The sequence below is a fragment of the Falco rusticolus genome, chromosome 1 (genome assembly GCF_015220075.1).
Source record: "Falco rusticolus isolate bFalRus1 chromosome 1, bFalRus1.pri, whole genome shotgun sequence".
Lineage (NCBI taxonomy): Eukaryota > Metazoa > Chordata > Aves > Falconiformes > Falconidae > Falco > Falco rusticolus.
In genome coordinates this window covers 8,495,914-8,523,207 of record NC_051187.1, presented here as the reverse complement: position 1 = coordinate 8,523,207, position 27,294 = coordinate 8,495,914, and the positions used below count along the sequence as shown (strand labels likewise).

The window sequence follows — 27,294 nt, the reverse complement described above, 5'->3', positions numbered from 1 at the left end:
CGTGGAACTCCAGACAGATGCAGTTGCCTTCCCAGTGGTCTTGGGAAGTGCTGCAAAGCTGTGAAACGCTCTAACTTAGCAACTGGGTTTATCTTTTTAAGAATTTCTTTATAGTAAGATTCAAAACTGTGTTCAATTTAATCAGTGTTCAGTGTAACAGGAACATCTGGAACAGCAAGATTTTATTTATTTCTTAGCGGAGAAACGGAGTTCCATCAGTCTGACTCCACCTGCTGATCAAGGTAAATGTGCATATTTTTTTATATAAATAAAACTTTTTTGATTGCATACTGGGGCACTTCCAATGCTTGTATGTTCTGTTTATCTTTACTTCTGTGATTCAAGGGGTTGTCCCACCTCCTCATATTTCTTTCACAAGACATCACTGCCAAACAACACTGTCCTACATCCTTAATCTCTCCTGCCACATGATTACTGGCCATGCCCCCATCTCTGCTTCCTGTCTTAACTGCTAAGCTGGTACAATTTTCTGAGAGGAATGAAGAATGGGATGGTAAATACAGGCAGGTGCTTCACCAGGCAGATACATACATAGCTTTGTAAAAGGTTATTTTTAGAATAGGTTAGTGCGGTCCTGGAGAATGCCAGCTTCAGTCCCGCCAGCAGAAAGACGGCAGAGAGCCTCAGCAGCATTTTGCCTCAGTTTTCTCTCTTTAGTCTTCTCTGTTACAGCATTCAGTAGCAGTTACTGGTGTGAAGGGATGAGAAAAGTTGCCAAACCTTTCTGTAAAGGACAAAGCAAAGGGGATCAGTGCATCGGCTTTAATAGCCCAGATGGGAACAACAGCAGTGCTGTGCAGTACATTTGGGAGACAGGAGATGACAAGTTCATTGACCGAAAGTTTCACGCTGGGATTTGGTATTCCTGTGAAGAAATTATAAATGAAGTAGGTGAGTAAAACCATGTACATTTACTTTAAGAAAGTTCTTCCTACTTATTTGGTGTCACCTGCCTCTTTGCTGCAATATCATGTATGTGTTTTAAGGGAAACCATATCCTTATAAAGGTGCTCTTCTGTGGGAAGGGGGATCTTAGAGTGTACTATCCGGTCAATTCCTAAAAAAAATCGTAATAAATTCTGCAATGAACTTTAGAGTGACAGGTTGTAGTACAGATTAAGATTTTTTTAAATTCTTCTAACCAGAACAGCAAGTGAAGTGACTTTAACAGGAAAGTTTTACTTTTCTGATGTTTTCAGTCCCTTAGGCAATAACGAACATATCTACCTTACATGATTTCTTATGATCCCCTATGGCAACATAAGAAGCACAATGTGATTTTCTTGTTTTAAAAATCATTTGAACAACTAAATCTGTGAGATCTAAGTTATTTCATGGATTTCTTCTGAAGCACAGGTATTTCTGCTTCCTTACTGCGATCTCACCTTTTGTAAATAAAAGCAGAAGATTATTTTCAGCCTACTAAAACATAATTTGGGGGCTTACTAGCCATGAGTGGTGGCATTTCACTGAGTTTCACTCTGCGCATGTGTATGTCAGTAGAATGAGATCAGCTTGCCATTAAATAAAGCTTCCAATTAACTCTGGATTCTTGTATACTGTAATTGCTTAGCTGGTTCAAGAAATAGGACATTTACTGTAAATCCAGATCAACACAAGTTTTTCCCCTTATGGTCCTGATCAGTTTACAAATGAAAACTAGAACAAAACTTCAGAGAAATCAAATCAGCTGTCATCTCTGCTATAAAATGCAAATGTTTTCACAGTCGCCTGTCCTGAAGTCCACTTCTACCAGAAGGTCTTCTAAGTTATTATGCAATTTTAAGGGAGTAAAATATTGAAGATCAGAGCAAAACATGTCCGAATGAGATCTGGCAGGTGTACGGATACCGAAGTTGTTTAATTTGTGCATCTGCTATGGCAGTTCTTGTTTTCCAACTTGGTGCAATTAGTAGCTGAAAAAAACCCACCCTGTAATTTCAGAGCAGAGCAGAATTCATTCCAAGAGCTTTGTTCAGAGCATCTGCCTGCGGGTCAGGAGGTCACATGAGTTTGAAAATCAAAGCTTACAGAAAGAAATTGGAACCAAGCTTAGGAGAAATTTGTGTGAGCAGCAGCCTTGCTGCTTTAAGGAGAGCAGGTCTTCCTTCACAGGGAGGATCATGCACAGGCTGCCAGTCTTTCAAAGGAATTGATCCTTTTCCCATTCTGGCTTTCAGAGTTAAAACCTTTTGGAAATCAATTCATTGCCTTTCTCTAAGCCTCCCAGACTCTGGTTCTGCCTTGAAAAAGTCTGGAAGGATTCTCTAGCTAAGTCCCAGGAGTAGCTTGATGTACCAGGGATTCTGTGTGTTTGAACATACATCAGAAATAGTTTGTCCTGATCATGTCAGTCTGTACTTTGATGACAGTTTTTCCATTTTCTGCTTTCTATTAATCCATTTCTTTAGATCATTATAGAATACAAAATAATTCCATATTTTATTTTTTTTTCTAGGTGAGAAATGTAGAAGCTTCATCAGTCTGACTCCAGATGCTGATCGAGGTAGATATGCATATTTTGTTTGTGTAAATAAAACTGTCCTGATCACATTCACCAATATAAATATTCTACATTTTGATAGAAAAAAATATTTGCTTTAATCCCACACAGGTTTTTTGTCCTTTAGTTTTTCAACTTCAAAGTGAAGACCACATGACTTAAAATATGAATCGATGTCTTTTGAAAACACTCTATTTTAATCGAAATGTTTTTTTAAATTACTTTGAATTTCAGTATTAGAAGTCAAGATTTTTAAGTTTTTTGCCCCTTCCCTCTTCATGCCTCCCTATTGACAGTCAGGAATTTTGTGGCTTACACCATGCAGCTGGAGAGGGCAGAGGGACAGGCGAGAGTGTGAGCAAAGGCAGGCAGTGTGCTGAGGGGGCTTGAGGGAGATGTGGATGTGGACCAAACCAGTCTTGGTGGCAGTCAGAGTCCCCTCCCTGTACCTGACACAGAGCTGTAAGGAGGCATTGCTGTTCTCCTGAAAGCAGGGTTACCCTCTTTCTTTCAAAGAATGGTTGATGTTCCTATAAAATATTCCGGCAGATGCTGTAAACACCAGCCCTTTCAACTGATGCGGTTAGAGCAATCACTTTGCAAGTGGCTGATCCAGAAAACAAAGACCTCTGTCTTCCCCAGGAGGTTGGAATTGCATGTCCAGGATACTGGACTGGAGTACTTTCCTGGACATACAATTCCAGCCCCTTGGGGAAGTAGAAAGACTCAGCATCTGAGGGGCAGTCCCTTCTCCCTCTATTGCAGCTTGTCACTGTACACAAACAATTTAAGATTTGTACAGCATGAGAAAAAATATAAATAAGATGTGATTCTTAGTCACACAGACATGGTCCTCAGAAAGGAGGGGTGGGTTATAGGTTCTGCCCTGAGAGCTCCTCACAGGTGAAACCACTGGTGGGCATAGCGCTGAAGCTCTGTGAGCAGCATCAGCAAGTGCTGCAGGAACCTTGCAGGTCAGCTCAAGACACCTAAGATGACACCAAGGTACATGATAACCACCCTGAGAAGCTACCCCTGGGTAGTGAAATCCTGTGTAGAAATAGAGTCCTGCCCTGCACCGGAGAAGGCAGAGTTTGCATTCTGCACATGTATGTGGCTGCTGTGTGCACAAAACTGAGGATGCACAGGCTCACCCCTGCTGAGCTGACCATCCCCAGGCATTGTGCACAGGGATTATCACAGTTGTTCAGGGCGTGTGTAGTGATGGATCACATAAAAAATGTCAAGATGCAAGCTCTTCTAGCTGAAGCAGCCAATAGTGTTGGGCAATGTAACATCTGGAGTTCCTGAACAAAATCAGAATTTTTTACTGAGGCAAAGATTTGCTGGAGAAGTAAACCTTGCCCAGGAGGCCCCACACATAGCTTGACCCAAGAATTTAATGTCTCGATGGCCTTTCAATCAGACAAGTCCTGCAGACACTGTCAAAGCCTGCAGTAGGGATTATTTACCACACAAACATTGCTTACTGTCGTATCTAGTGTTTAGTGATCCATTATGTGTCTTAGCAATGTCTCTATTTTTCAGTTATGATTATTAGTATATACCTTCACATGAAATCACTATTTGAGTCTACAGCCAGGTGTCTCGGGTCACGCTTACTTGTTTTTAAAAAGGTTTGGGAAGGTTGTTGGCCAGTTCTTGCTATGATCTGGACATAAAAGACCTCCTGCTCCTGACTAGGGGGCATTAGCATGTGAATAGTAAAACAGCTGGCTGAGAAACTTTAATGGGAAGATTAACTTCTTGCATAAGATGTAATTAACAGATAGCCAGAAAGAGACGAATTAGCGGATGAGAGAAATGAACCTCAGTGAAACTTGGAGAGAATCTGGGCTCACGGAGGCTTCTCCGTCTGAAAATCAAGGTCCTGTTTGCCCGTGGGGAAGATTTTACTTAGTGGCTCAGACCTTCAGGCCATGTGGCTACATGCCTGGCCTTGCAGTCTGTTACCTGGTCAACATGGTCTTCTGTTTTGGTACACCTCTCTGGACTCAGCAACCATGATGTTAGCAACTAGCTAACTGGATAGTAATTCCTCCTTTTATTTTAACCTTGGTTCATGGCCATTTTAGGGTAGCTGCTGAGTATAAAACCCCACTGCCCCACCTCGTGCTGTGAGCTTCTTCAGTGTGTAGCAGGAATGTGCAACTGCTCTTCCTCTAAATGGCCAGATCAACCAAGGGAATTATAATTTAGGGTGTCCATTCACCTTGACGTCTTCCTATAGATGTTATAAAAGCATCCTTACAGCCCTTGAGCTTTTGTCTGATACTGTGTAAAACAACATAAATGAAGAAGATAGAAATGGTGAAAATACTGAATGACTATTTATAACATCAGCACTATTGATTTGGTTTTCCAGGGGTTTTATGGCTGTCTATTGTAGCAGAGCTTCTGTACATCGTTTTGCTGCTGACTGGAGTCATTCTTATGTCAGCAGAAATGTGCTACTACAGTGCTGTCATTAACGGGCTAAAGATCAACGCCTTTTCTGCAGTAGTCACCGTATTAGCAGGTACAGTTAAGGATCTCAATATATTACATCCAGAAAATGAAACGTTGCTAGACTTCCACCTGATAATTAGTAACAGTGACCGAGTTTCAAAACTATTAAAATACCTACAAAGACATGAACAATACAAGATGCAGCAAAATTTTATGGAAAATACTATTTTCAATTAATTATTTCTTAATATGATTATTTTAATATTTTATATTTATAGCATTTACTATTTTAACTTCATTCTTTTGATTTTATAATTTTGAATGTTATTTTCAGGTTTGTTGTCAAAGGTAAAAAAATAACATACTCTTCCAAATAACTTGATTTTTTTTACTTCCAACATGCTAAGTATAAAATTAGCAATAGCCAAGTCAAAATAGCACTTTCAAGAAGGAATAAAATGTAATTGGATAATTGTTAGTGGAGAAACATAATTAAAATTGTCTGTCATTTTCTGCGTATGATTTATTAATCCAGTGCTATTTAACCGGAGTTGTCACGCCAGAGGACGTGTCCTGTAGGGACTGATCCTGTGAGCTAGCTAGTTTGGTAAGAAGTCACGGGACAGACTTACTTTACGAACACTTGACAAAAGGGGTCTTGTGAGTTTGGGGAGGACCATCTGCTCTCAGAAGCTGATGTGTTTTAGATGGTGGAATAGTTGGTACCGCAAAGGCGCTTATGGATTTGTAAATGAACACGGAAACAAAACAATAGCTGTTTGCAGGGAAGTTTGCTACTGGGAAATAAAATGCTAAGGGGGAACAGATAACCTTAGGATTAGGCCACCGCCTAGCAGCAGTTTTGAAAATTAGATAATTAAACATACGCCTCTTTTGTAATCTAGACTTTCTGTGCTTTTTAAGAGCCATTAAGTGCTTGTTCACTTTTTCATTCACCTACATAACTTGGATAAATCTGCCTGCATTTAAGGCACTGGGAAAGGGCATATGGCTGCACGCCTTCGAAAAATCTTTCCACTGAATGACAGAAAACTGTGGGAAACACGGCCTGTGCCATGCGACAGTGATGCTTTGTTGTAATGCTGATCCCCGCTCAGGGTTGAATTACTAAGTTTTCAGAGGAAGAGAGCCAATCAACTTGTTGCCTTTTAAAATCTATGGGCTGCATGTCCCATGGCTCTGCATGGATACACAGGAGGTGTCAAGGGACTCTGTTAGTGATTATATTGGCAAAGGCATAAACACACATAAATACATTTAGATTACAATGTCCAGTAATAATTTCTATTAATAACAGACTAACTTTTATAATAGTAATAATAGTAATAACTATTAATAATAGCAATAACTTTTATTAGACATTTTCTTTTTCTCATTTTAATCATACTGCCTGAAAATTCAGAAAGTAACCATCCATCAAGCATTTTCTGACTTTGTTTTCTTATCTTTTCATAAACATTTCAGTCCAAACATGCTGAACATTTAAAACAAACTATTAAAGAGAAGTGAGCTTTAGCTGATGATTTATAACAGAATTCTCATTGCCTTGTCCTTTAAAATCTAGAGTTCCCAGACAATTACCTCCTGTTATATCTGTTATATCTAGTTCTTATTCACCAGGTTGGAAAAGGAAAGCAAGCATCCTAGGTTGCTTAAGCTTTCACTATTTTCTCAACTGAAATCCTTTACTGCATTAAACAAACCAAAAGGAAAAAAAAAATTGTTGAGCGATATATAGAATTTAGATACTTCATAAAATATTCTTCAGGAGCTCAACAGACAATTGCAAAAAGTTGACGAACAATTTACATTTTACATCCTAAATTTACATTTTCTAATGTTCTTATGATATTGTATTTTTCAGGTCTTCTGGGCATGGTTGCTCACATGATGTACACAACTGTATTTCAAATGACTGTAAATCTCGGTCCTGAAGACTGGAGACCTCACACCTGGGACTATGGCTGGTCCTATTGGTACCTATTGGTTTATATTTATTTCTTCCATTACATTTCAGTCACTTCACCCTATGTTCAAGGAATGTATACCTAATTTATAAGGAATGGGTCTATGTTATTTTCCTTCTGGGGATGCAGTTCAGTAACCAGCTGTTTTTCTCCAGATTCAGTTGCCTTAGGTTATTGCATAGAATGTATAAGCTTATGAGTTTTGCATTTGCCATTCTTTACAGTCCAGAGATCACCAACTGCTGTGCACAAAGCAGAGGTTCTTCTCCATACACATCAGACCCAGATTTAGTACCCTCATCTGCCAGGACAACTGCCTTGTATAACTTAAAACTCTTCTGGTTTTAGCCATTCACACTGAATTTTTTCCTTATCAGATATATGCTTCGGGTTGTTCCATCTGCAACTTTTCAGACAAGATGGTTTTAATTTTAGAAAACAGGCTTAGGTAAAAGCACACCATTTTGGCCCTGTAAATAATTGCAACTTACCTTCTGAGGAGATCTAGTGAATTTATTAAGAAAGCCGTCTGTTCAGAGGATTTTTGCTATAGAGATCTGTGTTTGAAAATCCATCGAATCTTATCAGTAGAAAGCATTTGAATGTTCAGGTGCTGGAAAGTGCTGCTATTTCCCCAGCTGTGACTGAGAATAAGAACAGGAACAACTGTATTGGGTGAAACCAAAAGTCAATCTGGACCAAATTTCAGGTCAGTAGAGCAGAGCTCAGGTTGGTCATCTCCTTCATACACGTTCTGACCACCAAGACCACAGCTCATTGTCACTCCTTCTTATTGCTCTTTCTACTTTTATTGTGCCATTATTGAATGAGAGTTTATAGCTGCATGCAATCTTTACGATGCAGACTTGCTGGGAATTTTTGCAGTGAAATAGGGCTTTCTCTTGTCTTTTCACTTTTGCCTTTTTGGCTTTTCACCTTCCTAATAATTCACATCCTCACAACCTCCTGATGTGAGGATGCTTCAACCTGAGAAACACGAGGAGAGTGAGAGATTCACCAAGAATAGAAATACCTTTCAACCTCCATGAAAGCTGCTGGTTACTGAACTGCATCCTCAGGAGTGAAAACCTAAATGAGTTTGTTGGTTTGTTGAACTACAGCAAGAATGTGGGAACAAACAGCTCTGAGGGAGAGAAGTGATAAGCTGGAGTTTCTTAAACTGATTTCTCCACCAAAGCATGTTTCGTTAGATAATTGTGACATTGCCATGTTAAGGAAGGCTCCAATGGGTGCATTTCTCCACTGTGAACTTCATTCCACTCTGGCCATATTTTCACATGCTAGTTTTACACCTCCAGCATGCATTTCCCACTCAGTAGCCTGGAAGTTTCACACATTTTTAGCAAATTATACCTCAACATCATTTTTTATCTCTCTTCTTGTGGTTTTACTTTTAACATTGAAAAGCTGATGTCCTTCTCTCTCTCTTTTGCCATGACCTGCATTTTCTTCAGAATGCATTTCAGTGCCCTGAGCCTGCTTTAATCAGCTGTTTAATTGTGCCTTCTTTTTAACCATTTTGGATAATGGACACACATTTTTCTCAGCAACACCGGTTAGATTTGCAGTCTCAATAACTGCATCTTTTAATTTTTTAGGCATCCTCATTTTTTTATAGTTCCTCTCTCTGATATTAAGCTCTAAGTGAGTAAATGGAGAAATTAGAGGTAGGGTTTCATTACACAAGAACGTTAAATGTGACTATTATAACCAATATGCAGAGGTCAACTATGTAATTCAGGTATGTAGATGGTCATTAACCAGTAATCAATCTTCCTCTCCCACCACATTCCTCTTTCTCTAATATACACCAATAAACTCACACGTGTGTAGTTTTTTTCAAAAATAAACCTGAAGGACTCGGATATGAAAGTGTTCTGCTAATTTCTGATAAACCTTTTTGTTTATAGCCTCGCATGGGCTTCCTTCGCTTGCTGTATGGCTGCAGCTGTCACCACGATTAACAAATACACAAAAACTATTTTGGAATTCAAGCACAAAAGAGAAATGCTGGAAAGGAGTTTAAAGATTAAATACAAGTTTCCTGACCATACAGCTCCAGACAAAGTTTGCAATGTGTATGTGAACTCTTCTCACAACCGTAGAGAGGACCCTGCACACGCAATAAAAGGCTTGCATCACCTGGCCACTATTTCAGTTCTGTAAATTTGAACCATATCTTCAGGCATCCTGTAAATCATAACACTAGATAAGAATGAAAATGTATTAATTAATAAAAATGCATATTTGTGTAGCATTAGTTATTTTTCTTAATAAGGAAATGATACTTCCATGGATGTTTCAAGGAAGTCTTAGTATTGGAAAAGCAGATTCAGGTGTCCTAGTTCAGAAAAAGACAGTGACACAGGTCCTCAACTGCTGATTTTTAAGTGGTTTCTAAGGCTAATAGAGCCTTAGAGTATGTGGCTTTGTTAGAATTTCAGAGCATTATGGATTTCCACCCTATTTCTTTATTGAAAAGACTGTAAAAAATCCCATACCAAAACCAAAACCCGCAAAGAGCAGGGCAGCGAGTAAGGCAGCCCACATGCGGGGCACGGCTTCAGTAATTTGTTACTAAAGGTACAATCTCTCCAGGAAAATCTGTGTGTTACAGCTTATGATTTAAGGGTTTCACTGTATGCATAGTGGTAGGATTTACTGTGAAAGAAAGGCTAACAGAGGGAAGAGGCTTTCCAGCAAAATACTACTCATTTAAAACTGCTAGGAAGGCAAACAGAAATCTGGAAGATACATGTTGCAGACAGCACACAACTCACCTGTGAAATTCTCTAGGTAGCATCCTGACAACAGCGTCAGGAAGAATTAAAATTTGATTTGTGATTATCATACATGAAGAATAATCTACGATCATATTAAAGATGGAAAAGTAGACATTATTATGATCCTCATCGATCAGGAATACACAGTTGCTCACTCTGAGGATCAACGTGGAGCTTCCCATGGAACTGAGCCACCTGTGCCTACTCTGTTGGACAAGTTTTTCTTCATTTGCTGTATGAATCCTCCTGCTAATGAGCCCACTGGGAAACACACTTGTGAACTGGGTGACAGAGGCTTTACACAGTATATTGAACAGCTCTGGGGTTTAGAAAAATCACTACATGCTTTTTTCAGGCAAAACAATCTAACATAAATACAGTCTGAACTTGTTATGTCAGCAGAACCCACAGAATGTATGAAGACGCTGAGGCTTTTTCGGTGGGCAGAGGAGCCTTCAGAGGGACCTGAAGCCCTCCAGCATCTACAATACCTACCAGTCTTCCAGTTTCTACATAAAAGTTACTCATTGCGTGGAGCCAGGCTTTTCACAGTGGTGCACTGTAGGAGAATGAGAGCCACTGGGCATAGGTTCAGGTAAGAGAGGCTTGGACTGGATACAAAGAGAAACTTTCCCATTGTGAGGACTGTCAAGCAGCGGACCGGGCTGCCCAGAAGAGGCTGTGCAGTCTTCCTGCTCGGATGTTTTCAAGACCTGACAAGGTAAAGCCCTGAGCAACCTGGTCTTACCTCATAGTGGGTAGGAGGGTGGACCAAAGACCTCGTGAGGCATCTTCCCACCTGAGTTATCCTATGATCCTTACCCTGCTGCTCTCAAAATTAGATAACTCTTAAAAGTTATCTAATATTTGGAACCTCTTTTTTCTGTTCTCTTCAGTACTGATTGCTTCTTTCTGTGTATTTCAAATACAAATCAACCTTTATTTTCGAGGTTCAAGTTTTGCCCCTCTACCCAATAGCAGAAATTCCTTTTCATCAGCCTGTGTTTTCCTACAACCAGCTGCTGGCTCCTGTCCTATAACAGCATCTGACTGGGAAAATTTAAAATTAGCATCATAATTTGTTTGTGTTTTTAACGTCCTGGGGAAATAAGATGAATTATATACAGTCTACTAGCTTTATAATTGATTAATTCATGGTCATTGTACCATCACTTAATTCACACAAACTTACGAACAATTGCCATAGTATTCTCCTTCTTAATTCAGCATTTAACCTATTTGCAGCTTCTAAACACTCACAAACACTATAAAAACAAACAAACAACAAACAAATGTGAAGTGGCATCTCTGAATAGCAACTGGGATAGACTGTGTCCTGTCAGCCAACACCATATTGTATAGAGCACTGGTGGGACTCACTAAAGGGTGTCAAGTCAGGTATTTATATGCAAAGTCATCTCCTGGTGCCTTCAGCAGGGTTTGTTTGATTATATGTTTTACTTTGCCTAACGTGTCTGCAGTTTCATTAATTTTCAGCATTAGGTATTTATCCAGATTTTCCCATCCAGTGGGAGAACTGACAGAATCACATTCTCTGACTGGGGGAATATCAAAATTATCTTGGCTGGAGCCCAACTGCAAGACTCACCTACACCTGTAGACTCACACAGAATTATAGAAGAATCTCAGTGAGCAGGTACTTCTGGAGGTTTCTGGTCCAACCTCCCCTCTCAAAGCCAGACCAATTATACGATGTTGCTCAGAGCCTTAAGCAGTTGAGTTCTGAATACATTCAAGAAGTGAGATTTCTTGACCTCATTGGCAACCTGTCCCAATGCTTGACTGCTGTACTGTGGAAAAAATAGTTCCTCATAGCTAATCAGAATGTCATGTGTTCCAATTTGCGTCCGCTACCCTTTTTTCTTCCATTGTCCACATCTGAGAAGAGTCTGGCTCCATCTTCTCTGCACCATCACACGAGGTAGCTGTCGACAGCAGTTAAGATTCCCCTTTCATCTTCAGAAAAGTCTGTCTTTATTCATTACAGCGTACCTAGTGTTCTGAAACTGCCACCTGCAGTTCTACAGATGAAAAAAGCAGTTGCTAGAGAGTTTGATACCCACTCCAGTAGTAGTCTCCATCCCTTGACCAGAACACAAGATCTTGATTCCTTCCACTTTTTTCACGTATTTCTTTGTGATAGAGATGTTTTTAACATCTTCACCAACTGAGAAATTATTCCTGATTCCATCTGACTTTAGCTTTTCTTCGTTTATAGTAGCTGTGGTGTCTTTACAATAGATTTTAAACTAATGCATGTTGTGCCTGGGTGTCGCTAATGAATCTCCACCTCATCAAGGAACAGATTTGGTTGATGCCTACAAGATCTTTGAAAGATCTAATTTAAGTACCTCAATTTTTGTCTTAGCCTGCGGTTTCTAACACAATGTGGTAGTCTCTGTCACCTTATCTTTCCTCAGGATTGTTTCTCACAGTGGTTTCTACCCCTATAAAGTTCTGTATGAGGACAAGAGCTTTTAAATAACTGTGCAATGGGACCGTCGCCCAGATCAATTCTTAAATCTCAGATGGTCTGGTTTTCTCACATGCTAACCATTCAAGAAGATATGTATCTTCTGCTGGATGTATGGTAAAAAACTCACCTGATCAAATGCAACACTTCTTTGTGTTTTGTTTTTTGCAACCCACAATTGCACATTCTGGTCCTTATTTTAACTTTTGATTCCCAGTTTGTAGACATCAATAATTCTGGGGTAGGTCCTGGAACCACATCATTTGAAAGCAAGGGAAAAAAAATAATAAATAGATTATTAAATACTGTGGAATTTTTATTCCAGTTCATTTGACCCAAACAATCTTGATAAATGTGGCATCTTGGTGAACTTCAGTTGCCTGTGCCACAGACACACAGGTCTACAGTTGTGCTGGTTACAGGGAGTCCACCCAAAGTGGAGAGAAACGGGCACTTTATGATGCAATTCATGTTACCCTGAGCTGTACATCAGACAGAGCACAGGTCAGAGGCACCTGTTTCTTTCCACTGCTTAAGGAGATCTGGGAGGTTAGCTGAGGGCAGGGTATATCTACGACAAATGTTCTGAAGTTAGAACAAGAGTCTCCTCACTTTTAAACTTTCCAGTCTTAGCATTCTTCTAAATTCTTCCTTACTTCAAGGGTCCTTGTGTCCAGCAATATCAATCTTCTTGGCCAGCACCAAGAAACAGTTGATTTGAGCACAAACTCCATAAAATTAAAGCAATGCAACTGCAGCTCACGTTAAAAGAAACTCATGTGCTCTTTAGGCATGTGAGAAGCTTAAAAAAATTAAAGGAGCTGAAGTTGAGCATCTTTCTCCTATACTTCAACTAAATCTGCAAGCCTAGTTTTGTCCCAATTTATGAAAGTTAGTATTATTAAGGAATCTCATAGATTAAAATATGGCTGAATAAGGCTCACAGAAAATATCTCTTAATAAACTTATCTCATAATGTTTCTTTTTATTATTATAATATTTCTTATTATGCAACATATATGCACAGGTATTTAGACAGTGAAGCAGAGATGGACAGATGAGAGATAAAACTTCAGATTAAATAATAAATTTCCCCAGAGGAAAAAATATTACTTCAGAGAAACCTTGTTCTCAATATGAGAAAAAAACATGGAATTATGGACAAGTGTGACCCATTTAATAGGTCACCTAATCCTTCTTTTCCTCTGTGAAGGATAAACTAAAGCTACATTGCTTTTCTGCAGATGTTTTGCTAATCTCTTCTTTAAAGCTTCCAAACACAAGCATTTGAAAATGTGTGGCAATTTATCCTTTGTGCTTAACTATACTTAGACGAAAATTCTTTCCCTGTAAATCTCCTCTGAAGTAATTTTAGCACATTATCCTACTACAGTAGAAGTGGAGAGCAGTTTAGTTCTGTCCTCCTGGCAGTATATTTTAGGTATTTGAAAATTGCTTAGATATAACTTGCTTCTAGTTTCTAGATTAAAATACATCTGTTCTTTAAAAATTTCGTGATAGATCACAGATGTTATTCTACCTTTGTCACTACGTGAGACACTGGCTGGTTCACGTTTAATAAAGCCTCCTACTTTATTCTACCCATAGTGAGAAGCAGAAATCATTGACATTTGAAACAACCTAACTTTTTTTCAGGTCAAAAGCAAGGAGAAGAACTGAACAAAATCAATTTTCCTCTTCTGTCTTCAGCTTTTCCCTAATCCCTGAGGCAACAATGGCAAAAAAGAGCTCAGGGAAGAAGGTGCGAATGTAAACTGCTGCTCGGGGGACTGGGTTGGCCATAAGCACCTCCTGCTTTTTACTGCTCACTGTGCGCAAGACTTCCTCCGCCACCTCCACCGGGTGCACGCCGTATGCCACCTTTCTGAAAAAGACTGTAAATAGAGAGGAGTGAGAGCTACGGAAAGATAGACAAGACAGACAGACACATATGAGGGAATGATGGTGAAAAAGATATGCAGCTCGTGCATCAGTCAAATTAGTTCAATTTCTACACACTTTCAACCCTTTGCCCCTTCCCTTCCCCTCACCAGTATGTCTGTAAGATCTTTTTACAGTTTTGGGACCTTTCATGCTCAGCTTTACCTCCATTCCCCATGCCTGGTGTATTTATTTTCTCACACAATGTTGTATCTTTCCACGTTCCTTCTCTTTTCACCAGGCTCATCTAACCTCTCCAGTCTTTCTTTTCTTTTGCTCCCATAACCTGTTCATCCCTTCTGCCACTTCCATCCTTTCCCCTATGCTCTTTTCTTGTCCCTGGGAAAAGGGTCCATACTGCTATATGAGCCTCATCTACCGTCTTCTGGATGCATCAAACCTCACATTTCCAAATAGATGCCTCCCAGTTGCCAGGTGCTGGTTGGTGATGGTATGAACAGATGAAGGTTGGATTCACAGTACTGACAGAAATATCGAATTCTTCCATTTCAGCTCTAAGACAATCAAAAAATCCTATAGCGGCATGCTTAGAAGCAGCATCTAAAAGAAAGAAAAAAAAAAACCAAAACACGTATGCATGTTTGGATATATGAATGCATGGATATAGATATATATGACAGAGCTCCACAACATATGAATGTTTGGAAAACTGAGCATGGAATGATTAGCCAAACAGCAAAAGATCAGTGTATTATTTCACCCAGTGAAATTATCATGTGACATATTTAAAGCAAACAAGTAAATTATTTGTACAGGACAATTATGCATGAGGCATGCAGCCAGTCTCCCCATACATGTCAAAGAGTGTGTGCCTGGATTTTCCAACAGGAAATATTATATCCTGGGTTAAGGAGTAATACTTCTATTACCTCTACAAGTTTATAGATGTCTTTGGTGGATGGACATCTATCACTGAGATGAGTCTCCACACCATCTGTTGCTGCAGTTTGTGACAGATCGATAAAATGCAGTGAAATACATGTTCATTTCTGCAACGCAGGAGTACTAATATTTTGTAAACTAATTAGGCCTTTGCCCTGCACCAGCATTCCAAGATGCTTTTAATATTAAAGTAATTGAATGTTAAGAATTTTTTTAACTGCTTTTAGTGCATTTTATTGAGAATGGTGTTAAAGAAGGATGACAGTATGTGAACCTTGACCAAAAACCAGAACTATGTGTTAAGTGCAGCAGAGCTGCAAAGCACTCGTCCACCTTGTATTTGACTGGATCTCCAGTGAAAATTGACCTGTGCATAATATAATCTAAAAAAAGGCAGGTGGGCTCTAGGAATGGAAAGAAGTTTCGCCATTCATTTGTTTTGACGTTCCTTCTGGCAGCCCCACACCATGCAACATAGATATCGGTAGAGGCATTGTAAAAATTATCTGTTAGCTCTTCTCCTACTCATGATTTCATACAAATACAATATATCTTGACACAATCAGCTGTTTCCTTGATGGAAACCATTCTAGATGTTGCATCAATGTGTCGTTTCTTTTCTGAGCTTTTTTTGTAGTTCTTATACTTCTTTTGAGACGGGGGACCAGAACTGCACACAATGTTCAAGATGTGGGCACTGTATAGATTTATACAAAGGCATAAAGACAGGATTTAATTTTTTTGTCTACTGCTTTCCTTACACTCTCTGTCACTGTATTTTGCTTTCATGGAGCTATAAGTCATAATCCTGAGGTAGGTAACTAACTCAGTAGTTACATGTCAAAAATAGTATTTTAACTATTTCGTCTTGAGTTCCAATTCTTTGAAATTTTTTCACTGAAGTAATATATTAATAGTTTACTGAATTAGGATACAAATTAGCACTTTTAATAACCTCTTATCACTGCCATGGAGTACTCACAATTTCTGCATTAGAATGTACATTCTTGCTATGTATAACTTACAAGCGGCACGGAACGGGATTCCTATTTTTCCTTGAATACTATTAATTAGAACAATGTGCCCAGTTCTTCTTGAGATCATGTTGGGAAGAATGGCTGAAAAAAAAAAAAAAAAACCAAAACAGAAAGAAAGAGCCACATAAATAAAAGAGCTCAACATATTTAGTGAAAAGAAGTAACAGCTGAAGTTTAGATAGCACAACTTTAGCAATGATTGTCTCGATATTGCAATCAAAAGTATCACAAAATCCAGTAGCTGTAATTGAGTGTCTTCTAGACTTCACTTGGATTGTACATGCAGATTTGGGTGCCGCATTATCACATTTAGTTGTCAGCCTGTATACTGGCAAGGGTTTTGAAAAGAATGTCTTTGTAACAAAGGCAGAAAGTACCTAAATAAAGGAGTCACCGTATGCAAAATGCAATAAGCAGACATTTTTAAAAATGTCTCTCTTTCAAACACCTGCTTATGTATTTCTTGATCAATCTATTTCCAAACTCAGGCACTCTCATTCTGATCTTCTTCACCTCAATTTCAGTCCATTAATTTTCACAGAACTGTTTTTTATTATAGCCAAGAAGGCAAAAATAAGTGCAAATGAAACAGTATAATGCTAAAGATTTGGTTCTCAAGCTTTAAATGGCAACAGTAAAACAGAAAAAAAAAATTTACCATACCTTTGGTTAACGTTATAGGTCCAAAATAGTTGGCATCCATTATCTTTTTATCAAGTTCCAATGAAATGCTCTGCACTGCTCCTTTCACCTTCATACTTGCATTGTTGATCAGTATATCCACACAGCCATAGCAATTCAGGATTTCCGTAGCTACATCTTGAGTGCAGTTTATGTCTGAGATATCCAGAAGTACAAGCTTTGGTGCATATGTCTAATAAAGAACAGACTTATTTCAAGAATACCTGTTATATAAAAAATTGTTTCTATTTACTTGTCTTGTAAATTAATTTACCTTGCTATCCAAAGAAAGTGCTTTTATCATGCTCACAAAAAAATTGATTTGTTCTTTTAACCCACTCTAGAAAGAAGGTAGTTCAGCAATGGGTATCCATAGACCCTAAAATTCAGATGAAGCAGAACACCATGGGAAGGGTAAACTGGACCAGGTCTACCCTACGTGTAGTCTCTCATGTAATCAGTGGAGACAGATAATAGACACAGAAGGTGACTCTTACCTCTCCAGGTTATGATCCTTCCACGAGCAGCCCTCTGGAAAACTTTGCTGACCACAGAGTCAGCATATATATTGCTCTGACAGATAATTTACATATACCCGGGGGGCAGATGGAGGGTAGGAATGGTTTGTTCCGCTATAGGTTATCCAAACAGAGCCTGCATTTGTGCAGTTTCTGGAAAGATGTAGATTTTATCAGCTATGGGACAGAGGAATGAACTTCGAGTATCTTCTTTCACTGCATTACTATGACGATGTAACGCAGATCCCTTAGTCATACTTAATTTTTTTTCCTAGTTGAGTCTGTGCAGACTAACATGAACACACTACTTCTATGGTTATTTATGCAGATAAATGAAGCTCACTGCAAAAAAAAGGGTCAAACACAGATTTTGTTGGTCTGGTGAGCAATGGCTGTAGAATTTGTGTGATGCCTTCCAGAACACCTGTGCCCTGAAATGACTCAGCTATCTGTTGGTCACAGAAGGAAAGCTTTCCAGGAGCATCAGACACACCTTTCAAAGAACCAGCAGCAGGGGCAACCTTGCATGTCTATTTGCATGGTTACCCAGTCAGTGGTAATGAAGAAAGGGCACTCTTACTCATATGCTCCCATGCCCTTCTAGATGGGATTTCTCCCAAAACAGTGGAGAAACTCAGAATTAGTTCAATCTTTAGACCCATCTCCCACTCCCTGAGCACTCTGTATCAGAAATGGATAGTTCCTGTGATTAAATGAAGTACTTTGGATCCCTTTCATCCAAATTAACAGGCAAATTCCTCTGCCTAGCATTTCTAGTTGGGAGCCTTGTTCAAAATGCAGAACTGCTCAGTTGTTTTACAGTAACTGCCTTGAATTATCTCAAGGGAGTAGGATTTCTGACTTACATTTTCGGCATCATGCTCTGAAGACCTTCAGAGTTTTCCCCCCACCATGTTGAGTGTGTTACCCGGGTGACCACAATCTTCATTAACGGTGAATCACATTTCATGTACCTTTCTTTACTGGATTTAAAAGCACTTTGTGTACCTGAGCAAGGTGGAGGAAATACTCACCATACTGGGGTCTGCCACGCTAATTAAAGCATCATACAAGGCTTCTAATTTTTCCCATGTCCTGCCACACAACACAAGCCTTGCTCCTCCTGCGTGAAACACCCGAGAACATTCTAGGACAGAAATATGTTCAAAAGAAATAGTAACAATAATAACAATTTGATTTTGTTTGTTTTGTTTGAAATGGGATTCTGGTTTTGCTAATTGTGTTGAATTTATGCTTTAAAATTAATTCATTTTGAAAGCATAATTTATATGAGAAAAAAGGAAGCACTAGATCATGTCTCCTCAAACAAAACTACTGAAATATAACCAGAGAAAATGCATGTTAATATTATCTTCAACTGAAACTGAAGTGTGTCAGGGAAAGGGAGAGATCAGGTGGGATATGGAGGTTGGAATTATTTCATACCTTGTCCTAACAGGCTTGATAAAGTGCATTCCTTGCCAGCATAGTGTGTATGTCTGTCACAAGTGTCTGCTCTGTTCTGCTAAGGAATAATTCCGCAAAAGCATTCCCTTTCCTGATCTATTGTCTGCTTGGGAGTGCAAGGTTTCCAACAAACAGCAAGTCTTCATTGAAAATGCCACAGTCTAGCCAGAAGCTGTGTTTGCCTTACCAGACACTTGCATCTACTGCTCCTCAAGCGATGCCTAGAGCAGGACAGCACATGAACAGTACATGACCCAGCACCTTTAATCTAGCAGCACCATGCAGGTAAGAAATATGAGCCATGAAGACATATATGCCAAGTGGCTGGCTGCCCTGGCAATTAGTTTATATAAATTAGCACATACCCTTTCCTTCTGTCCCCTGAACCCACCATTACACATAGCCAGGCAGCCCAGCTGGAGGGACTGGGGGATGTCAAGGCAAGAGGAGTAACATGGGTGATAGAGGAGGCAGAGACATGAACAGGGACAGAGGGGTGAGCAGGAACTGCTGGAGTCTTTAAGAGCTAAAAAGGAACATGTAAAGAATAAGGTGACACCTGTTTGTACTGATTTGTGGCTACCCTGCAGGGACTGTCCATGTAATAAGATCTCATGGTAGCAGCATGCTAAAAATAACACTCTTAAGTGCTTACAAAACCTCTCATTCTGTTGAATTAAATAAATACAAAGCTCTGGAGTTCCTAAAAGTTTATCAGCAGTTCCTGTGGTGAGACTAAAAAAGTACATTTAAAAATTGCAGGATTAGTTTAAAAATATATTTCTGACCTTCCTGCTTCATCCAGGCAGTTATGGATATATTCAAGGCAATGTATGCCCATTCTATCACCTAGAGGGTGGTTCTCTAGCTGGTTTTGTTCTCTGACACAGAGAAGAAATGAGACAACTCACCCTTGCCCAGTCCTGAGATGGCATCTGTGATCACCACCACCTTGTTTTGCACAGCTGACTTGGACAATAGCCACCTGACTGACTGATAAATATAAATAACTCCACTGATCCCTAAAAGAAGCAATGGTAGAGCAAGTACAGCAAGAACACCCATGTCTGCAGGAAACAAAAGACCATATGAGATTAACAGTAATAATAATAATATGCATTCATTATTTTTCAAACTATTCTTAGCTAAAAGAGCAATGTTTTCATCTATAGAAAACACAGTAATCAGCATGCCAAAGGCTTGAAGCAGTGGGAAGTTTGTTTTCCAATGAATGGCTTAATATTATTATTTAATAAACAGGGTAACATTGTTTGTTTGTCTGTTTTCCTCATTATTGCATGGGCTAACCAGATCTGGATTCCTTTTATTCAAAATTACACTATGTTGTCAAAAACATAATAGAACTTTAGCACAGATATTGCCTTAAGACAAAAAACAGGTTAATATATAACACTGAAATTTTAGTTATGTTGCTATTATATGAAACCAGCTTTTAATCCTAATTTTAGATAAAACACAAAGTAGAATTTTTTTCCGTTCTAAAAGACAGAGAAAATAGAATCACTTACTATGGCTATGAAGACTCCAGCTACAGATAAAGCATTCTTTTGTCTTTTTGTATTACAGATTTAATTAAAGTCCTTCAGCAATATCATAGAGCACTGCATTCGCTGAGGCTGCTTGCCCTGAACGAGAATGGCTATGTATAGGCATGTGACAAGAGATACTTTAAAAGTAAATATAGTATCTACAGTGTGATTCGCATGCCTGACCTATCTAGTCCAACAGGCTGGACAGCCATGTAAAAGTTCTTGGTACAGTATCGATTCAACTGTACAAAGACACAGCTATCTTTCCATCTTTCCTTCAGCTGCAGCTGTTCATAGGACGGTCTCAATTTCTTCTCATTGGGCTTCAATCAACTTTACACATAAGAACATTTGTATACACTCCGTGACAACAATAGGTCTTCAAAAACAAGCAAAAGATACCATAAAGAAGTTGCCACTTGAAATAATCACTGTTCAGCAACATGACTGATGGATGTCTGCATTGGCAAAACACCTCTGAGCAAGCTGGCTTGGGAACTGGTGCATCACACAGAGCTGCTGCGGGCACCGAGCGCGGGAACACAGAGCAGGCTGGCACCGCGCGTCCCAGTGCCACCACCGTGCTTCCCACTCTTGGTATCTGCCAGGCAGATACACCTCTTTCCCAGCAATTTCAAGAGCGTATCAACTTCAGGTAGGTGATCTAACTTTTATATTTCCTGCGGAGACACGTTACTGGTTAACCTGACAATCAGTTATGGGTTGCCCTTTGGGGTTCTAAGAAACAGTGGTTCATTATGAGTCATTCCTGGTTTGCTGTTCCAAGAAGTTGTATCACAGTCTTAAAAGTCTAAGTGTTGACAACCAGATTCTGTACTCCTGTTCACGCTGTGCAACTGCTCATCTAAATCCTATGTTCTCCAATAAGAGGATACTAAGTCTACAAATGATGGAGGGTCATCGATACTGGAGCGTCGTAACAAGGGACAAGGACTTCATGGTTAGGTTGGCAGGAACCTATTAGCTTTCAGTGAGTGGGAAAGGATAGAAGTTAATTATACAAGAGGGCAGAGGAGGTGACTTTTAGACACAGTTTGTAAATGAACTTGCTCTAGAAGCTAACGACAGTGGCAATCAAGGTGTGTATTCTTGCCTATAAATGTTGAAGTTGCCTGCCAAAGGACCCATGATTTAAGATTTTCAAACCACAGATTTGTATAATGTGCCGATATTTGAAAGTTGCGTGCGCTTTTAGGTAAAAAAAACACAGCCCTGGACTGTAGGACAGGGGAGGGGAAAGGGCAGGGAGTGGGACAGCGGGGAATAATGGCACAGCGAGCTAGGCAGGGGGATACAGGAATGAACCAGGGAGCAGGACCAGCCAGCCAGCAACAGGACAAAGGCAAATCCACAATGGGTTCGAGGACAGAAAGGGGGGAATCTCAAAAAGGAAGGGACTGGGAGCTGTACAGAAAGAGACAGAGAAAGGGAAGACAGTAACAGGCCACAGGGCAGAGAGGGAAGAATTAAAAAGGAGAGGCAGGGAGCCAGACAGAGAGTGATGGAGAAATGCTGGGAAAAATAGGCAACAGCCTGCAGGGTAGAGAGGGAGCGATTAAAGACCCAGGATGGATGGGGAGCAGGACAGAGGACACAAAAGCAGCAATGGGCCAAGGGCAAAGAGGGATGAATTAAAGCACCGGGACTGGGAGCCATCTACGGGGAGACACCGGAGAGCGAACAGCTACAGACAGACGTGTACAGGGCAGAGAGGGAAAAGGGAGTCCCAGCAGTACTGACCTGAGGCAACGGGAACCTTGCAGCCATTCCTCTTAGAAATGTAATGGGGGTAGAGAATGAAACAAATGGGATTTTTTTTTTAAGAAATCCATTCAAATCACCATTGAAAACACGGAACAAAACGCCAAATCCCCGAGGTTTACAGCAACCACAACCCCCCAAACCCTAAACAGTGCCTCTGAACTGTTTCCTTTTCCAGGAAGTTTCCTCAGGAACTGACAAGCGTGTGTGACCACCCAAGTGATCTGTGTTTACCGAGCAGGAAAGCAAACAATACCTTTTCAGTTGGCACATGTATCCAAATATATATCCAAAGAAACTCCGTTAGTGTAACTCGCAAAGAGCTCTGGGATCTTACAACTTTACCTGTCGTGTCCTGGAGAACTGCGGAGCTGTGGGCTCTCAGAAATACCGGGGCACAACTCTTGGCCTGCCTGAAATGGTCAGGATGCTCTAAAATCAGAGCGGTTTCTACTGCTGCCTGCATATCCGAGAGCTGACTACAGCTGCGAGTTTTCTTTTGCATGCTCACAGCTGGGTGCCAAACCAGAACAGCTGCACACACAGCAGAGCGATTGCTCAGCACACCTACACCAACAGAGCTCTCCTAAAGCACACCTGGAGCCATTCATACCCCAAGTCAACATCTGTAGCAGCACCTGGCCACACGCTTTGACACAATGTCATTTTGGGGTCAAACTGACGCACACCAAAAAAGTAGTCAAACCCATCTCCTCCTCTGCCACGTCGGGTATCGCGGCTCCTTCAGTTGAGCAATGACTGTGACATTATTTCCCAAATGCAAAGCCAAACAGAGAAAATATAACCACGGCGTGCTCCTCAAAAGCAACTCTGCACAGGCAACTGTTCATTGTGACCAAGGGACGATGCGGCCACGGCCCTTCACACTTTCGGGACGCCTAGGTGGGACTGAACGGTGCTTGTGAGCAAAGAACATGCCTGCTCGTTCAGACAGGCTGGTTAAGTTTACCACAAAACTCTACTTCAGCATTTGCTAATCCTGTCCAGCTTTGGGTATCCAGGGTATCTGTGGGTGACACACGGACCCCGCGGGTGACACACGGACCCGGCTGTGCACGCTGGCACCCTGCTGCTGAGGGTCCCGCTCTCTGTGCCTGACGCAGCGGGCGGCTGAAGCTTCCCGTGCCGCCCCCCCCCCAGGTGGCCGCCGGGCAGGAGACCCCCCCCGCCCCCGCTCGCCTCCCCCGCGCTCCCGGCACTCCCCCGCCCCCGCCGCCACGGCCCGCCCCCGGCGCGCCGCCATGCTGCTCCTGCAGCGCGCACCGCGTACGGACGGCGCGTTCGGACGGCGGCGGGGGCGGCTCCGCACCGGGAGGCAGCAGCGGGCGCCGCGGCACCGCCCCGCAGGACGCGCGGGGTGGCGGTGCCGTTAACAACGGCCGGCAGCGCGGAGCGGGGAGGCCCGGGCTGCAGTACCCACCTGTGCCCGCTGGGCGGCAGCAGCGCCCCACCGGCCCGGTGCCGAGCGCCGACGGGGCGAGCCCGGGCCGGCACCAGCGCGGGTCGCGCCGCCCGCACACCGGAGCTGCCGCGGCGGGGGTCGCGTTGCTCTGCCCGTCTCCCCCCCGCAGCCCAGGCACCATGACCCGTTGCCTGCGGACCAGAAAGCACCCACGTGGCTCAAGCGTTTCAATCCTTCGCATCTGACGGCTTTAACAGTCGGGTGGTTGGTTGTGTCCGTGCCCCCGCCCCATTACCGAGGGAGAAGCAGCAGCACAAGGAACTTTCGGCGCAAGGGTTCTTCCCTACGGATAAGCCCCGGTGATTGCTGCTGTTAAAGGAGAAATTCACACAGCCGTGGGCACCACTAGGTTTGCTTTAGTCACAACTCGGAGCTGGGCCACCACCCCGGTGAGTGGCAGAGAACCATGGCATACAGCACAGCTCAGACACCAAATCATTAGTCAACGTCCAAAGTTTTTAGGAATCTTCCATCATCTGACTCTGTCCCAGTGGATTAATCTATCCAGCTCCAGTCTCTGCCTCAGATCTCCTCCTTGGATCGTGATCTTCTTTCCACCTGCTTTAACTCACACTTTAACTTCAAGCACACTTAGTCTTTGAGCAAGCAATTCCTATTCACATATACTAATTTTTTTAAAACACCTGTGTTTCTGAGAGCGCCTGCGTACACGAAATGATCACCTATTGTTTCTCTATTCTCCCGCTCGTTAACTTGACTGAGGTTTAAAACAGCCTTGGATTAGGGCTATACAAGGGTCAAGGCCTGGTTCTGCCATTTAGCAGCTTCAGCACTTTGAAATTTCTTAATTAATCACATTTTCTATAACAATTCTCTCCTTTTGTTTTATCATTGTGTACCTGCAACAGTTTAATAGCTAAGATATTACCAAGTTCTTTCTTGTAATTTTGCTAAGATAGTCACACACGTTACACAACATTGCATTAATATAATCACAGACAACTATAAAAATCACCACAGTTATTATAATGATCGCTTTCTTTAACCACACTGATAGCTTAGGGAACCAAGACATTAATTCCTTGATAAATATGCATGTTTTCTCAGATCTGAGAAAGAATTTTGCAAATACAATAAATATGGGGTTACCTGTTCATCTCCATCCAACAAACTTGTCTTTGCTGGGACGTTAAGTTTTTTGCTCTGTACGAGTGCAAGAGTGGGCAGTTAATTTCCTCAGCACAGAAAGCAGGTAGCAGAACATTTGTGCTGTCCTTCACATGGCTATCAGCACAGCGCCAGACCAACAGAGAATTCCTACCTGACACCTTCTCCAGGGCACCTATGCCTGGGTGGTTTCATGGAGCATTTGGACTCTGTACGAGTGCAAGAGTGAGCAGTTAATTTCCTCAGCACAGAAAGCAGGTAGCAGAACATTTCTGATGTCCCTCACATAGCTACCAGGGCAGGACGAGACCCAGCAAGAGAATTCCTCCCTGGCATCTTCTCTGGTCGAGCTGTGGCTGGACATTTCCAACATGCATTTGGCCTCTGAATCAGTGCGAAAGCTGAGAACCCTGAGAAAATATAATGACCGCTTTCATGGCCCAGAAAGGCGGTAGCCCAACTTCTGTGATGGCTCTCGCATCGCTACTAGGGCAGGATAACAACAAAAGAAAATTCGTTCCTGGCTCCTTCTCCTGAGGAGCAGTGGTGGATGGTTCGAACATGCATTTCGGCTCTGTAGCAGGGCGAAAATCCAAGAACCATGAGCAAACGTCGTTACCCTTTTATTGCTTCAGAAAGCCAGTAGCCCAACTTCTGTGATGTCCTTCACATAACTACCAGGGCAGGGTGAGAACCACCAAGAGAATCCCTTCATGGCACCTTCTCCAGGGGAGCTGTGCCTGGGTGGTTCCATGGAGCAGTTGAGTCTGTATGAGTGCAGAAGTGAGCACTTAAATTTCTCACCACAGAGAGAAGATAGCAGTGCTTTTGTGGTGTCACTCACATTGCTAGCAGGGCAGCGTGAGGAGGACAAAGAGAATTTGTAGAAGAATGGCTGCAGAAGCATGGCCTTAGAATCTCTGGAGATCTGCACAATCCAGGCCTGGTATTAGAATAGGCCTGTAATCAGAATTGTCCTGAAGTCGCTGTGCTGAAGTTAACAGGAAAGGCAGCCTTGAGCTATTCTTGAATCCTGAGACCAAGCAATTATGTTGTGCCAACAGGCCGTGGCTGTAACAAGCTACAGCTGCTGGGAAAGCAGGTGCAGGGCCAAGAAAGACAGGGAGCGGTATGGGAAAAGAGGGAGTAACAAACTACAAGGCTGAAGCACAGCAACACAATTAGCTACATGGATAGAATGCTTATTTTAGTCATGATAATTAGGGGTGTGAGAACCGCGCGTGTTTAGAGACTACTAACCAATTATATTTCTGCTTTACGAATATGCACGTGTATGGGTTCTATGTAAGTAGTGTTAGAAACTAATGAAGTTGAGCAAGGTGCATAACTCATATTGAGTGTCTTCTTGACTCCGGCGAACCCTTCTTCCAACAATTGGCTCCCAAACGACGGGAAAGCTGGTAATTGCTGGAAAAACTCTGCCTTTGTGTCGCGACGGTGGGCTTTGCAAAGTTGGGAGTCGCTGTGAAGAGTTTGAGCAGGAAGACGTCCGTAGGAGTAAAGGCGGCTGAATCCGGCATTGACGTCATGCGCGGACCTGCATCGGTAAGACCGTTTTTCCCTCGATGATGGAAAGGGAAGCGGCACTCACGCTATTAACTGATATTCTTGCTGAGCGAGAGGCTAGCATGAGCACTAAGAAGCTCCATGAGCTCTGTAGGTGGGCGGCTGAAAACGGACACTTAAAAGACCCGCGATTGCTGTTTAGTGTGACTGAGCGGCGAGAGGCCGGGGATTCCCTTCGCGATGCGATCCTTAGCGGCAGCAAGTCGGCCAAGGACTTGGGGACTGCCTGCCAGGAGGTCATAAACCATTTACGATCCCTGGTTGCGGAGAAAAAAATGGCTATGGCTGCCTCAGACCTCCTCGGTCGGGAAACCGAGACGCAGTCTACCCGATTATTTGGTCTCGGCGCTCCGTCTGCAAAAGGCTTAATTGTGCCCATTAAAAAATCTGCGGCAGAGCTGTTACACCCGCCGGAGGGTGCTGCCGCAACGGGTGCTCCGCGCCGCCCTGACAGCTACCGAGAGCCGCCCCCCCGTTAGATGAGGACGAGGGTACTACGGCGGGTCCGAGTGCGCCTCTGAATGAGAACGCGGAGTCTGATAAAGAAAATGAACCCACCCCAGCTGCACCTGCCCCGATCCCCCGTCCCCGAACCAAACCCTCCGGCCGGACCCTAAACCGCTTGCGGCAGCAATGGAACGAATGCCATCTGGACCCTGACCCAGGAAGGTGTTATCCTCCACCCTGCTCCCCAAAGCCGTTGGTCTGGGGTCGTAAGAGACGCTGTATTGGAGGGAGAGTGGGAAGCTGCTTCTGCTGTTGCTTGTCCGGTCCGGACTGCTGCTTTACCTGCTGGTTCAGCAGCCGCTGTGTGGAAACCTTTTGATTGGAAGTTCATGCAGCAGCTGCGACAAGCCGTTACACGATATGGATTACAATCTGAACCAGTCAAACACTTGTTGACTTATTTGTTTGACTCTGAAATCACGACACCCAGT

At 42.1% G+C, this 27,294-nt stretch overlaps 2 protein-coding genes across 3 annotated transcripts; one reads left to right on the top strand and one right to left on the bottom strand.

Moving 5' to 3' along the window:
• Nucleotides 1–500: 500 nt before the first annotated feature.
• On the top strand, nt 501–14,033 carry GSG1L2 (GSG1 like 2). Of its 2 annotated transcripts, none has more exons than XM_037408942.1 (6): nt 501–912; nt 2,480–2,527; nt 4,989–5,063; nt 6,879–6,990; nt 8,913–10,506; nt 13,936–14,033. In XM_037408942.1, exons 1-5 carry the CDS (start codon nt 603–605, stop codon nt 9,166–9,168), a joined length of 801 nt encoding a protein of 266 aa, XP_037264839.1. In that variant the 5' UTR covers nt 501–602; the 3' UTR covers nt 9,169–10,506; nt 13,936–14,033. The 2 variants fall into 2 exon arrangements, with proteins under 2 accessions (XP_037264839.1, XP_037264829.1); XM_037408932.1 differs by having other exon boundaries at nt 4,911–5,063.
• On the bottom strand, nt 13,966–20,056 carry DHRS7C (dehydrogenase/reductase 7C). The gene is made up of 6 exons (XM_037408955.1): nt 19,738–20,056; nt 18,394–18,506; nt 16,824–17,034; nt 16,149–16,241; nt 14,626–14,781; nt 13,966–14,174 (listed from the first exon to the last, which is right to left on the bottom strand). The coding sequence occupies exons 1-6, from the start codon at nt 20,015–20,017 to the stop codon at nt 13,966–13,968; spliced, it is 1,062 nt and encodes a 353-aa protein (XP_037264852.1). The 5' UTR covers nt 20,018–20,056.
• Between the last annotated feature and the right edge of the window lie 7,238 nt (nt 20,057–27,294).